Source organism: Ziziphus jujuba, chromosome 8, assembly GCF_031755915.1.
Source record: "Ziziphus jujuba cultivar Dongzao chromosome 8, ASM3175591v1".
Taxonomy (NCBI): Eukaryota; Viridiplantae; Streptophyta; class Magnoliopsida; order Rosales; family Rhamnaceae; genus Ziziphus; species Ziziphus jujuba.
Window position 1 is genome coordinate 12,081,328 of NC_083386.1, and position 15,649 is coordinate 12,096,976.

Genomic DNA, 15,649 nt, shown 5'->3' on the forward strand with positions numbered 1-15,649 from the left:
CTATGGCTGTTGATGCAAAATCATTGATCACTACTTTTTGCTGTGCAATGGATAAACAGGGTATAATCTAACGAGTATAACTTATCTAGAACGTTTACCGGTTGGTTGAGATCATGTATCTCAATAGTTTTAACAACCTATAATTATCACTACGAATTGATATCTAAATTAAATTCCACAATCACAAAATCTTCGATGTGAAATAATTAAAATCAGTTGAATAAATTACACAACGCAAAAATGAGCAGAAACCACTTTTGGCTATTTTGTGGTGCAACAAGTTTCATCCTAGACCACTGAAGCTTGAAACGTTTTTAACGGCCTCCTCTTCCATCTCCACAAGTTGACGGCAGAACTTTTCAACATCTCGTGCCTCTTCCTTCAAGGAGAAGCGAAATTCTTTCCACTGGTACTGACCAAAACCATCCTTCAATACTGGACCAGGAACCTTTCCCAACACATCAAATCCCTTGCGATCTATGGATACCATGTATGCATCCTTGACATGCAAAACCAGGCATGGTTTTTGTTAGCTTTTCTTCTTAAGACAATCCTTTTGATGATTAGCAGGAATAATAGCCTTCAAAAATCTCATTAGTACCAATTGCTTCAAAATTATAATAAGGTTTCTGTGGAATACCGGCGCTTAAAAAGCCAGACATGGGATTGGTGTACAGACAGAAAATTTAGTAATACCATAGTTATATACATTCTCTTAATTGAAGTTATCCATGCATAGCAATTAGCATTGTACTCCAACTAATTAGTGAGCACCAGAAACAGAATGTACATTCTTACCTTTACATTTGCTTTCAAGTATGATAAACAAAATAGCATCAGCCCTCGGCGCCTTGCTTCACTTTGATTTATCCCATCAATTAGCTTTGCAGAAAAAGGTGCTACACATGGGATAGTATCCATTAAATCAAGCATCTACACATTCCAATGCCAAGGATAGATAAAGTTCGTCAAAGTACTTGTAAGAGGTTTTACCTAATCGATCTGCTTTAGATGCATCCATATCCTCCAAGTCTACCTCATGGGTGCCTCCGTTGCCTTCAATAAATATGCATGATCTAAAGAATAAAGAATATTGAGTCAGAAGCTAACACGTATGAATTTGCCAATTGATCTGTAGTCTCTAAAGCCAAATGTGGCCTGGAAACGAAACTGGCCTTGGCTAGGGATATTGACTTTAACAGAACTACACGTAGACAGCAATTCTGCACCATAACACATACCAACCAACTGAATATATCAAAGTCAAAGCTATTTATCTTGTGCAGTGATAGAATCAGGACCTATTTGAAACTTTGCTTGAACATTCAATACATGCAAGTAAAACCATGCATGTCCTCATCGAAAATCATATAGAAACAATTGGTTCAAAAATTAATTAAGGAAACTAAACACCTAACTAAGGGAGACTGGCCACCCACAATGTCTACAATCTCCAATCAGGCATGGAGACCATTATAATCATTGTATTAAGTTATCATCAAACTCGAAGAAAAACTACAAGACAATCCAGAGAGAAAAATTTCTTGCCTTGGATTGAACTTATAAATCATGTACGTTTCATCCCCTTCTACTAGCTCCTTAAGATTTTCGCTTCGAGATGTACTAAAAACATCCGAAGAACTTAATACACCAGTAACTGTATAACTTGACCCACTAATTGCTTTTTGTTCAGCAAGTATGACTTCTTTAAGGTATTCTGCTGCAGACTGAGGCCAACAATAACAAGAAAGATATGGTCAAGGTTACATTCTAAACATTGAAAAACCATATTATTATGAACAATCAGTTCAAACTGATCAACATATTAATTTTGAGTTACCACAGTTAAGATTAAGGCATAGATGAGTTTGGTTAACTCCAAGTACTGAGAGTCATCATACTAGAATACCTTTTCATCTCTATGAGGTACAATATCCCCAGTCAGAGCAACCCGAGCTGGTAGCTGCATGATGATAACAAGTGATAACTTTAGGGTGGTTCTGTTAAATAGTTTAACAAAATCAAGTACCTTCTCTACCTCCAAATAATTCTAGATATTTAAATGGATTGAAAAAAGGATGAATAGTGGGAAAATGATAAGTTTGACAAGGCAGAGGAAAGCAAAGCCTATTATAGCTAACATGAAAGACAATACAAATATAATCCATCACTAACCCTTTGTATCGATCTAAACAAGGCTGCCAGTGCACCAGCGAAGGGATTGCTCACAGAAAATGAACCACGTTCATCAATGATTGTGTTCTGAGTGAAAAAAAGGAAACAAAAAATAGATGTCAAAAGCTTACAACCATTCTAACAGATTTTCTTATACATTTATTGTGATGTTTTCTTTCTAATTCAAAGCTAAATACAAACCACATAGTTTATCTTCAGTGGCATCTCCTAACTACTACAAAATTCCACCCAAATGTTCACAGTTAAGTGTGATGGGAATGGAAACAACAGAAAAATAAGCAGATTTGATTCCATGGCACATTTACATTAAGTTCAACATGGTGAAACAGAAAGAATTAAAGCATGTTGATGAAAAATTATGAGAAAGAGAGGTACTTGGAGAAAAAAGAAACCTCCAACTTTAACTATGGTAATATATCCCTAGAGGTGCTATCCTAAGCACGAATCCTCATCCCAGGCGTGCCCCTATGGAATAATAGATTGAAAAGTTTGAACATTGTGTTCTACAAAGTGTACAAGAATTTAACTTTATCACTTAATGTTCCAAAATTTCCACCAAAAGCGTTCTTTTTAACTCACATGAAGTATAGGCTGGTGAGAGCTCACTCTTAGTAAAAAGGTTGCACCACCAACCCTATCCTCCCAACTTACGTATTGCTATAAGCTCTTTAACTGAATAACAACAGCATTATTCAGAATTTCCTTCACAGAAAATGGAAAATATATATATATATATATATCATCGTTAACCACCATCCAGACAGAATCATAACAATAAGAAAGGTCTAAGGGCAGTAAAAGGCAATTATAGAGACCCTCTGCCTGGTAAGAGTTCAGAACTCAGGGTAAGTGATTAAAATTTGAAGGACAGAAAGAGAACCAATCACTTTCTTCCATTCTTTATGCCATTAATAAATTCGTTAATGCAAAACTGCTTAGGCCCCAGGATTACTTTAAAATTTTAAATAGTGAAGGGAGCTGCAAAAATTAGAGTGGTAATACTGGGAATTGGCTTAAAGATACCACTTTGGCAATGAAAAGAGCTACCAAAGCAACAATTGTTGAAGAACCATAAAGAATATATCAGAAATCAGTTTACAAAATCAATTTTTCCAAACTCTCTCTGTGTCAATTTTGATATTGCAGAATGCAGAACATATATTTATCTGGAGAACATTGGAAAGCATATGTAAGGGACACTACAAAAGCAAGAACTCGAAAAGGATTTTTCCTTAATTGATAACAATAAGAGAACCGTAATAAGTTGGTCAAATCAACTTTCCTTTTTTCGATCCAAGAAAGTAAATTACTAGTACCAGCAATAAAGCTAAACCACGCATACCACATTATGCAGATCCTTCTCAGGCACCCAAATGTATGGTTTTCCTCTCTTGAGTATATACTTGACCTTTGATGTATATATGTCCTCCTTGCTAAGAAACCATACATAAAAATGAACATTAAAAATAAAAAAATAAAATAAAATAACAACTTTCAGAACAAGCGCACTCTTTCCGTCTAAAATCCCATGGTTGGTTTTAAAAAGCAAAGTCCATAACTCAACTCAACTAAGCCTAAGCTTCCATGTTACTGACTGGGGTCAGCAAAATGAATAACAAAGCAAGAGATTCCATGTGCTCATCTGCGTTTGCTTCACCAAATAATCGCCGAGCAGTAAAATTAAAACACAGAAGAAAGAAGGTTAAAGGAGAAAAAGACGAAGAAGAAGAAGAAGAAGAAGAAGGGTACCTTCCTTTAGCGTCAGCTTTAATGGTGTTGAGGTGACCTTGCCAATTTGAAGCCAATATATTCTGCAATTAATTACAGATTTGCTCAACAAACTTCTGCTACAAAATAATGAATGAAATGCACTTAGAGAGATAGAGAGAGATGTAAAGGACCTTGCACTTTTCAGCAAATGATAAAACTGTTGCTTTATTCCCCTTCATAGCTTCAAAAATAATCCGCAGAGTATATCCCACTCCAAGTGCTCGACGAAATTACCGATCGAATGTTGGGTGCGGGTCTGCCTGTGGAGAGGTTTTGGAGTCAGTCGGGGGTTTTAGGCTACTCCATGGTACACCCAAGTGACTACCAAGTCCCACGTGGCAAGTTTATTTAGAATACACAGTTTTTTAGCAATTTTAAACATTTTATAGAAAAAAAAATTTATTATATTTAGAAATAGTTCCTTATGTTTTGCGGTAAAGATTTTACTTGCCTTTATATAATGAATATGCGATTATATTAATGAAAAGAAGTTGAACTCGTGTCAAATGTATTATTGATTCATATGAAGTGTTAAAAATAAACATTGTAGTTTTTTACCCCTTAAAATATCATAATTTGATAGTAGTTGATATGTACTACTTGATAGTAGGGTTGTAAATAAGCTCGAGCAATTTGTGATCAATCACTTACTCGCCTTGATTTTAACTCTTTGAAACTTGACTCGTAAAAAAAAATAAAATAAAAAAAGCCAATTTTGAGTAAGAAAATAAAATTTGTGAATCAATTTTGAATAATAAATTAAATTCAGAAGTAACTCAAATTTATTTTATATGTATTTATATAAAAATTATATTAAAAATTTAAGCATATTATATGTTTTTAATGTATCAAAAATATTTTTTTATGTTTTAAATTTATAAATGTTTTAAAATAAATTAATTTTATAATAAAATTAGTAGAATAAATAAAATCTATTATTTTATTTTAAAAAATAAATATTTAAGTTTTAAAATTTTTATAACGTAACAAACTGAGTTGAATTCGATTAAATAATTTCAAAATTTTTTGAACTTAAGCCAAGTTTGAGCATTTCTAAAATTATACAAACTTAGTTTGAGAATGCAAATAATTGACTAATTCATGCCCTTAGTTGATAGTCCAAATTATATATATATAATTTTTGAAATAATTCTAAAATAATCTATTATTTTATATAATGTCATAATTCAATTTATAGTTATTTAGAAACAACTTTATTATTTTTTTAATATTATGACATAATATTATTTCAGAAAAAAAAAAATCTGTGTTCTTAAAGTATAACATGGAATTGAGTTTATAGACTTTAAAATAATATGCACTTACAGAAAAGTATAACACAATATCGAATGAGTCATCCACTTATATTTTCTATTATTTAAAAAAAAATAAAAATGAATGCATGCTTGACTACCTTTTTTTTTAAAAAAAAATATAAATTACATAAGCCCTAAAACTCTATTTTTAGCGTTTATATAAAACAACTATTTAGTATGGGATTATAATAATGAAAAAATAAAGTTGAACCCTTGTCAAATGTATTATTGATTAATATAAAGTGCTAAAAATAAACATTACGATTTTTTTTTTCCCCTGAAAATATCATAGTTTGATAGTAGTTGATACCTACTACTTGATAGCCAAATTATATTTATGATTTTATATAAATAATTTTAAAATAATCAATTATTTTATATGAACGTCATAATTCAATTTATAGTATTTAGAAACCTAATAATTATTTTATATAAATGTCATAATTCAGTTTATAGTATTTAGAAACAACTCTATTCTTTTTTTAATATTATGACAAAATACTATTTCAAAAAAAAAAATAATAATCTCTGTTCGTAAAGTATAACATGGAGTTGTTTATACTTTAAGTATAACATAATATATGCTTAAAAAAAGTATAACATAATATCAAATGAATCTTCCACTTATATTTTCAATTAGTTTTCTTTGAAAAAAAATGAATGCATCTTTGACTATTTTAAAAAATAAATAAATTACATAAAGCACTATTTTTAGTGTTTTTCACCAATTTATATTTTTTTTGCTGTATTCGACCAATTTTTATTGAAAACAATGTTTGAAGCAAAAATTATTAGTGTAGTTTATTATTATTATTATTATTTACGAAAACCAATTTAGTTTATTTAACATATACAAAGTAATTGAATATCTTTCAATATGAATTTATAGTAATTTATTTATTTATTTATTTCTGTGAAGGCCAAGGGATTCAAATCTAAAGTTTCCGTCTAAGCAAAAAGTAGACTCTTTTTTTATTTTTATTTTTTATAGTTGAGAAAAAACAGTAGACTTTTCATTTACGAAAAAAAGAAATCAAAACAAACCGTAGAATTTGAGTGGAGTAATAATTACTTTTTTTTTTTAGCAAATAAAAAAATTAAATACTCCATTTTGTTGATATTACTACTTAAATATGAATGAAAACTTTAATTAACAGGATTTAAAAAAATAAATAAAATAAAATTCCTTAGCTCACTTTATTTTTTATTTTTAATTTTAAATTCGCAGCTTACCTTTTAATTCCTTAGAAGCTCAGCAAGCATAATTCCATTGGAAGACCGAAGCAAAAGAGCGTTTGGAACGTAGCAATCAAGGAAAATGCAAAACATAGCTAGCAGTGCATAATTCTATTGGTTTTGGTTTTCCAGTTTCCAACTATTTTGAGGCAAATCCAAAAGAAGCCCCCAAGAGCTTCGAAACACCATAAAACCCAGAATCCTATTTTGTACCCTGAGATTCTCACATCTTGGCCATGGATTCCGACTGGGACCCATTCGATTCTCCGTCTTCATCCGACAACTTCTTCGACAGGGATCGCCACGTGTTGTTTCTGGAGACGTTGTACCATCTCTTACCGACTGATTACCAGAACCAAGAGATCAACCGCCTCACTCTCGCCCACTTTGTCATCTCCGGTCTCCATCTCCTCGGAGCTCTTGATCGCGTACGTCAAAACCCCTTTTTTTTATAACCCTCTTTCTTTTGTCTGTGTTTCGTTCCGGAGCAAGCAAACTACAGGAAAAAAAAAAAAAAAAACTGTTTGTTTGGTTTCTAAGAAAACTAATGGAAAATACAGTCTGTTTTTAGGAAATGGCTACTAAGCACAATTGAGATTGTAACATGTTCAGAATTTCTTCGTAACTATGAAAGCTAACATATTTCTTTTGGATTTTGCTACACTGCCAACTTAGTGAGTCTTGCTTCAGGTTTTGAAGCGTTTGACTTGTATTTTCCTTTTTCTCGCATTGTCTTTGCGGCAATAGATTGATGGGCTTTTGAAATTTAGTACAATTTTTGCATAGTCATTTTGTGCTTTGGAAAATTGAATTATGTAATAGCTCACACGTTTTCTGGGACAGTTGGGGCTATGAACTTATAGTGATTACATACACAATTTGACTCCTAATTGTTTTTCACAAACATATAATTAACAATTTTAGATCATGTACTTATTTGGTTTGATTCTTAGGTTGACAAGGATGCTGTTGCCAATTGGGTTTTGTTCTTTCAAGCTCTCCCAAGAAATGAATATGAGCTAGAAGACGGTATGTTGTTACTTACTGGGAAATGTGGTTTGAATTTGTTGGTTTGACTACTATAGCTAGGGAAATGTGATTTGAATTTGTTGGTTTGACTACTATAGCTAGGGAAATGTGATTTAAATTTGTTGGTTTGACTACGATAGCTATGGTTACAGATAAATGAATAGCGTGGAATACCCTGTTTCTCCATTACTTACACCTTGTGTTTACTGGAATACATTTTTTTAGCATGCTTTATTTAGTTATTGAATTCTAAAATTCAAAATGAGAGAAAAAGAATTGTCGAATGACTGTTGGTTTGATTCAGGAGAATTTTACGGATTCCATGGTTCTGCAAGTTCAAAATTTCCTCCTGATAATAATGGGGTATGAGAAACATGTAATGCACTAAGCTTCCTGTTCTTACTTTTTATTTATTTATTTGTTTTTTTAATTCTTTAGAATTCTGAATTCATCTAGCATCTGAATACATATTCTCCTCTCGAGAGAGTGAAGTTGGTGCAGAAATTGCCTTCAACCATACAGCTTATTTGAATTTCTGAAATTTTTTTGTGGACCTAACCAATTTATTATGCCTGTAGGTTTTGGTTCACAATGGCAGTCACTTGGCAAGCACTTATTGTGCTCTAGCCATACTAAAGATAGTTGGCTATAACTTTGCTAACATTGATTCTGAACCAATATTGAGATCGATGAGAAACCTCCAAAAGCCTGATGGGAGGTATGCTTTACGTGTTTTCTTGCTTGAACTCTTTGTTGATCAACATATGCACACATAGACTTGAATTTATTACTCTAGTTTGTATGATTTTCATTACACTTTTTCTAAAAGTCATGCTGCATGCATACAAGTTGCGTGGAGCATGCATGAGATTTTTTTTTTTGGGACATATGTTAAATTGGGGGAGGGGGATTTTTTAGCTCAAGGTCTGATCGAGCCCAACACCTAGGGGCCGGCACCAGTGGTCATTGCCTTGTCGTCTTCCCCAAGGGGACATGTATATTAGATGTTTGCTGTTGCATTCTTTGAATTATGTAGAGAAAATTTTATATTAGGCTTTTGTCTTATGGTTATATTATATTTGTGGTGGCCCAGATACCGATCTGAAATGTGGTTACTTATTCATCAGCCTAGCCCCCTACCTTTATTTGTTCTAACTTTTGTGCATATCTTCCTGGAATTTTACTGATGAATCCTTGGCATTTCTTCTTATTTTGGCAGCTTTATGCCTATTCACACAGGGGCAGAGACAGATCTTCGGTTCATTTATTGTGCTGGTAAGAAAGAATGGTTTGATGATTGTACTATAAAGTTTTATTTCAAATTGCTTGTTAATGTAGTATGAATATAGCTATTTGATGTATCAGCCGCTATCTGTTCTATGTTGGAAAACTGGAGTGGTATGGACAGGGAGAAAGCCAAGGATTACATATTGAATTGTCAGGTCTGCATTGTTAAATTGTTACTGCTATTATCTTGGACAGTGTTGTTACCTTTGTAATCATTTGTTTGCTATTACATATGTTGCATCTAAATCTTAATTTCCAGATAACTGATATCCTGGTATAGATACTAATTCATAATAATATTGTACTTTCAGTCATATGATGGTGGCTTTGGGTTGATCCCTGGTTTGGAATCGCACGGTGAGTTGAAACAATTTAATGTGACTTTCCTATGTCATGGAAGTGTGATTGTATGCGAACTGATTTGTAGAAAGAAGAATTTGTTCAATTAATCAACATTCACCTGAATTTGTCCATGGACTCCAAATATCACTGTTTAGGGACCAAGCCTGGTGGCTCCCCCCTATTTTTTAGAGGCTGTTCAAAATCTGAATATCTTTCTTTCTTGTCATGGACTATTGCTCTCCTTTCCCTTATTCTCTTTTTAATCCAATAGTGATGTATTTCAGTGCCACTTTTTTCATCCAAGTATTTTGTTCTAGTATTTCATTACTCAGGATCTTATTTCCCCATGGCCCTCTGACCAAGAAAAAATAAGAACTAGATATGGGAAAGTATAATTTTGTAGACTAGCGTTTCAATATAGATTGCTTGAATTTTGAAGCTATAAAGCTCCTTCATATTTACCGATGTGTTTATTGTTAGTGGCACAGGTGGGGCAACTTATTGTGCTGTCGCATCTCTTCGGTTAATGGGCTTCATTGAAGATGACCTTCTCTCTAAGAATGGTTCATCTTCCATTGTAAATGCACCATTGCTTCTGGATTGGATCTTGAAGGTTTGTTTTCTTCAACTGATATTTGAAGCATTACAACTATGCACTGAATGGTTGCTATTTTTCTAAAATGAGAAAATGGATCCAAAACAATGGTTCCACTATTTTTCCTTTTGATAATTAGAGTTTCATTAAAACAAGAAAGTTCAAATATGTTTTGTTCTTTTCATGGAGGAATATCTTCTTTTGTTCTTTTATGCTGCAGAGGCAAGCGAGTGATGGTGGATTTCAAGGTAGACCCAACAAGTCTAGTGACCCGTGTTATGCATTCTGGTAGGTGAAATAGCGTTTTCAGAATTTCTACAAAATTACTTGGAAATTTTTGCACATTGACAAGGGCAATGTATTTTGTAGGATCGGAGGAACATTGAAGATTTTAGGGGGTTACAAATTCATTGACGTGATATCTCTACGTGGATTTTTGCTAGCTTGTCAGTCTAAGGTGCTGTGCTTCTCCTATCCTCTTGCTCTAAAACCTATAGCTGATACATAAAACTAACTTTCTTTTTGATGGGCCATGCATAATCTATTATTTCTATGGCCCATCCGTACAAATAATTGAGTTTATTGAATCAAACTTATGATGGGAACGGAGGAAGTAACTTATGCCACAGAGGTGCAAACGTCATTCAAACAGCATGTTATACGATGGTCATCATGACTTGATGATTGAATATGCACATTTAAGTGCCAAAAGGACCGTGTTATTGGGATGTGAGAGGCTAGTATTAGAATTGGGAAGTGTGGTGCTAGAATTGTTTCACATTGATCTATAAAGATTTTATTATTATTATTTTTATTTTATTATTATTATTTTAATTTTATTATTATTGTTTTTTGGTCTTGAATTGGTAAGTAAAATTAATCTCTAATGTAAATGGTGTTAGTTATGATAGGCTACTTGTATGATATCCTTGTGCATATCATTGGAGATAAACAGTATGCTTGATAAAATCCTGAATTTGTTGCTCTTATCTTCTTTTGACAGTATGGTGGTTTCAGCAAGTTCCCTGGAGATTTGCCTGATCTGTATCACTCCTATTATGGATTTACAGCATTCAGTCTATTGGAAGAACCTGGCCTGAACCCACTTTGTGTTGAACTGGGAATATCTGATATTGCTGCCATGGATATCATGTGATTGTTCTTATCCTCGTCGTAGCATTTTTTTTCCCCCAAAAATACAATGTCCAATTGGACAGGTTGTGTCTTACCCTAAGAGTTATGATAATGTACGTCTTGACTAAGTGTTGACCATAAATATAATTTTATTTCGTAATGTCAAAATTGTTTCTGCAAGCATCTAACCTTGTTCCTTGCCATTTGTTAGATTAATTTTTTAAAGTCGTCTTTCTTTTGTCTTTATATTTTATAATTAATCACGTTAATCAGTCTCAGGGTAGAACGTTGTATAACAAGTTTTTGTTACGTCCACGGTATTTTTTGATTTTGACAAAGTACATATCTTGCTCGGTTGCTCAATAGATTGGCATTTTTGGTAGTGAAGAGTCCATGCATTCAAACCATGATAATTTTTTTCACTTGTGAAAGAAATCCATGCACTCAAACCATGATGATTTTTTAATTTCTAACTTTTTTTTGTTTTTTTTTGTTTTCACTTGTGAAAAAAATCCATGCACTCAAACCATCATGATTTTTTTTTTTTTTTTCAATTGTGAAAATAGATAGACTCTTTGAGCTCATGAACCCTTTTTTTTCAAAGGCTATTGCATGCCTCTGATAACAATGATAGATTATCCTGCCACAGAAGTTGGCATCGAATTATATATACAATTCACATGCGAGGCGACTTTAACATCAGCTAACTGAAATGGTAACACAGACTTAAAATTGGAAATTGCTCTGTATAGCAAAATAAAAAAGAAAGCGCCTAGCTAATATCTGTTACAGTCCAAGTGACCATACCTGAAACCCATAATCAAATGCTACCGAAGCAATACGGTCCACCCATTTTGCAATTGACTTGAGATTGCAGTTGCACATTCCAAAAGGGAAAAGAAAAGAAAAGAAAAGAAAAGAAAAGAAAAACATGATTAACTACTGGGTCCACCAGTTTTCCAAACATTGAAGCTCAAGATGAGTAGCCATGGATGTGGCAATAAAAGAGTAAAAGCCTGAAATGATTCTTTTGGGTGGGATGAACCTTTCAGGCTTATTCCAGGGAGCCAATTTCACGGGACAATCTCCATGTTCTTGTTGTTTAGGAAAAAGCCTAAAACCAACATCTCACAGGTCACAAATCACCCACTTTCCTTTTCTCAACTTTGTCATTTTGTTGGATGATTTTTTTTTTTACTTCTCTCTTCTCAAAGTCTCAACAACAACAACAACAACAACAACAACAACAATAAAATGAGATAAAAACCCTAAATCTATGATGGCCCACTTGGTGATCCTGTCACATCTACTTTGTTGTATTATTGTTAATCAGACGGTCTAAATCTTTTTTGTACTGAAAGTTAAACAGTGGGGAAGCACGCATGCAACAAAAAGAAATACAAAGCCGTGACATGGCAGAGAGAGAGAAAGAGAGAGAGTTGTCTTAAAAGAGCTTTACACTTTACAGTGCCCTTAAGGACAAGAACAATGAGCAGTAGCATCACTCACAAGAATGATTACAGGTATCAGACAATTCAGGAGACATGGAGATTGAATAAAACAAATAACCCCACAAGTCTCCCACTTTCCTCCACCACCACGCATCTCTGAACATCATGTCTGCAGAGAACGTTGTCCCCCCCCACAAAGCCACCATTGATGAAAATTCAATAATACATTATCATTAAGATTAGTTTTCAGGTTACCCTATAACTGAAACCCTCCAAACAGCCTACAAGGAAGATGAAGAAGGAAAAAAGAAGAAGAAAAAAACAGAACCCAGAATAAGTTCACCAAAAAAAAAAGTTCTAATAAATCCAAGAAAAAAAAGAAAAAGAAACAAAACCCATTACTAATTTGGTTCTACCTAATCTAGTGTGATCTGAATTTTGAAGGTGAAGAAGCCAGAGGCAGTACCTGAGAAGTGGTACTGCTTGAATGGTATTGTGGTTGTAAATGAGCATGACGATTAAGTTCCATATCTTTGTTCTTGTCAACAGTGATCGTGATAAAAGGACCATCTTCTTCATCTTTAAGGAACTTAGACATTGCAGGAGCTTTATTTCCCTTATCATGATGATGAATATTCTCATACCTATGAAAAACTTTCTCATCAGCTTCTTCTTCTAACATTTTTTTCCTCCTAAGTTTTTCCTCTGCTTCTTGCAAGAACTTGAATTTTGGTGGTGGTGATGATCTTATTCTGTTGAACTCTGCATCTGTTGCTGATTCAAAAAGTGGGTTAAATCCATTCTGGTTATATGAGGAATTCACAGGAGTAAGAGGAGGTGTGAAAAAAGGTGGGGAAGCCATTGGAGTCAAATATGGAGTTTCAACTGTCAGAATCAAATCACTTAAGCTTCTATTTCTCGACCCTTTTCTGCTTCTATCACCTCTAGATTTCCCATCATCAGATTCCAAATCTTCCTTTGTTTCCTCTATGATTGTGAAGAGGAATCTAGGAGGAGCAGATGGGTTTTGCAGCCTCATGAACTCTGTTTCAATCCCATCTTCCCCAAAGGGTTTGAGCAGAAAATCGCTGTTTGAGTGGATTTGAAGCTGAGCATTTGGTTGATCATGGACAAGTGAGTCTGTGATTCTCATTGTTGAACAAAGCTCTTGGGGATTCAGAGCTGTGTGGGTTAAAGAAGAATGTCTTCTCCAGCAAAACATGTAGAATAGCTCTTTTGCTGGACTGCTATAATCATTTTCAATCTCTCTGCTTGTGAACCTCTTCTTCCACCATAACAAGTAGTAGAGCTCAGCAACAAGAGCCAAGAATAGGCAACCGAAAACTACACTCAGACCAAGTCCTACACTACTCAAAGATTTCATTTTTGTTCTCCCAAAAAATCACATTAGGAAAAAAAATAAAATAAAATAAAAATGAAAGAACCAACGTTTGCCTTAGAAAATATTCATATACAAAGCTTAACGTTCACACATTATCTTGGGAAACCATTAAAAACTCCTATAATTTTCCCACATAAAGAATCCACAAAAAAGTGAAGGGAACAAAAAAAGGCTTACTGAGGTATTCTGAACGGTTGCAATCTTCTCTGGAGCCTTTAGATATGAAATTTGACTGGAAGTTTACAGAACATATCATACTCTTAGTGCTTCTCTTTACCATACAGTACTAACTTTATCTCTGCCAAATAACAAAGCCTCGAATACCCACCTGCTGAAACAAAACTATCACTGAAAAAAAAAAAAGCTCTTTTTAAAAAAAAATTTTCCTCTGAAAATCATACCCTTAAATGATGAAACATTATTACAAAAGCTTTTTCACTTTAAACCCACTAAAAACTTGCCCATCTAGTTGTGAATAATCACATGCTGAGTTATGCCTCAAATTAATAGCAATCTAAAAACCCCCCCAGCCAGGAAAACAAGCATGTTTATAGTAAAAGCCACTTTGTCAAATGGAGAGGTAAAAAATAATAATAATAAAATAAAATAATAAATAAATAAAAAGGAGGGGAAATCACCTGGATGAATTAGCAACATGGCAGAGAAACGGCAAATAGCTGACTAGTTTATGGTTGAAAAGTCACGTCCCTCGAGGATTTCTCACATGGTATCAAAAAGAAAGGTCATGTCACTAAATATCCTAATTAACTTTGACAATATTCTGTCTATCAAAAAATTAAAAAAAAATAAAAATTATAAAACTTGGCTTATATTCTACATTTTATGCCCATGGAGATAGATTTTTTTTTTTTTTTTTCCCCCTCCCTTTAAACTATGGTCTCGCAGAGGATGATTCTGTTTTTGACTCCAAATTCCAACCGCTAAAAACATTTTTGTCCTGAAAATCCCACAAGTTGATTAATGTCTTGTAATTAAAAAAGAATATAAGCTTTTTATTTTCCCAATTTCTTTTTGCCTTTCACATTCTCTGCATTTATGGTAAACTGAAAGATAACCGACCACAGGCTAAAAACTAGCTTTTAAATGATGAAAACAAAAGCATTCTAAACACTTTCAATGCTAACTTTTTCTCTTCACCAAACCCAAATTATGATATTTTCTTCTCATTTATCGAAAAGTAGTTTTTACTAATCAAAAATTAGTTTTTGGTGTCATTGTCCTGTAAATATATATATATATATATATATATACTCAATATCTTAAAAAGTAATTTCCATTTTATATAGAAATTTTATTGATGTGTTTAATAATAAAAATTATCATTATCCAATTAGGGTTTAATTTTATATTATTAATTAAATAACATCCTTGCTATTTGATATATTAGTACATTTTCATTTTACATTAGAAATAAAATTTTAAAATATTATAATTGAAAATAAAAAATAAAAAAAAAGACACATTTTATTTTATTGATTGACGAGTAAGAGTGGGCAGCTTTACAACTCTTGTATGAATATATAAAGTTGCTACAACTGGGTTTGATTGCATATTTTAAACGATGACCATTATTATATTTGGACTTGAGGCATCTATATCTAGGGCTTGTTATCTTCTCACAAAAACATCATGTTTATCAGTGAAAATCAAGGAGACCAAAACATGTTAAAAAGCTTCCTTTAATCAAGGTACAATTAATTTAGTCTGGATTTTCTTTTTCTGATTCTCTATTATGTGCCCGTGACATATGAATGCAATATGCATAGTAAATGGGAAAGAGAATCTGAATAATTTTTTTTTTTTGAAGGAAGAAAAAGAAAAACCTCAAAAGAAAATTCTTCCCCTATCTTTCTTGTGTATTATGCTATGA

The 15,649-nt window shown here is 33.0% G+C and overlaps 3 protein-coding genes across 8 annotated transcripts; 1 reads left to right on the plus strand and 2 right to left on the minus strand.

Moving 5' to 3' along the window:
* Positions 1-63: 63 nt before the first annotated feature.
* On the minus strand, positions 64-4,321 carry LOC107413528 (uncharacterized). The gene is made up of 9 exons (XM_016021492.4): positions 4,098-4,321; positions 3,946-4,007; positions 3,539-3,629; positions 2,176-2,262; positions 1,910-1,963; positions 1,549-1,727; positions 994-1,076; positions 799-899; positions 64-499 (listed from the first exon to the last, which is right to left on the minus strand). The coding sequence occupies exons 1-9, from the start codon at positions 4,143-4,145 to the stop codon at positions 284-286; spliced, it is 921 nt and encodes a 306-aa protein (XP_015876978.1). The 5' UTR covers positions 4,146-4,321; the 3' UTR covers positions 64-283.
* Positions 4,322-6,524: 2,203 nt separating this feature from the next.
* LOC107413498 (geranylgeranyl transferase type-1 subunit beta) lies at positions 6,525-11,088 on the plus strand. The gene is made up of 11 exons (XM_016021454.4): positions 6,525-6,946; positions 7,472-7,547; positions 7,852-7,910; positions 8,126-8,265; positions 8,767-8,822; positions 8,913-8,989; positions 9,146-9,191; positions 9,665-9,789; positions 9,992-10,059; positions 10,141-10,228; positions 10,775-11,088. The coding sequence occupies exons 1-11, from the start codon at positions 6,755-6,757 to the stop codon at positions 10,925-10,927; spliced, it is 1,080 nt and encodes a 359-aa protein (XP_015876940.2). The 5' UTR covers positions 6,525-6,754; the 3' UTR covers positions 10,928-11,088.
* Positions 11,089-12,327: 1,239 nt separating this feature from the next.
* On the minus strand, positions 12,328-14,545 carry LOC107413501 (uncharacterized). 6 transcript variants are annotated; one of them, XM_048469374.2, is made up of 2 exons: positions 14,397-14,545; positions 12,328-14,106 (listed from the first exon to the last, which is right to left on the minus strand). In XM_048469374.2, the coding sequence occupies exon 2, from the start codon at positions 13,738-13,740 to the stop codon at positions 12,778-12,780; it is 963 nt and encodes a 320-aa protein (XP_048325331.2). In that variant the 5' UTR covers positions 13,741-14,106; positions 14,397-14,545; the 3' UTR covers positions 12,328-12,777. The 6 variants fall into 6 exon arrangements, with proteins under 6 accessions (XP_048325331.2, XP_048325332.2, XP_048325333.2 ...); XM_048469375.2 differs by having other exon boundaries at positions 12,328-14,086; positions 14,397-14,415; XM_048469376.2 differs by lacking the exon at positions 14,397-14,545 and having other exon boundaries at positions 12,328-12,637; positions 12,773-14,320.
* Between the last annotated feature and the right edge of the window lie 1,104 nt (positions 14,546-15,649).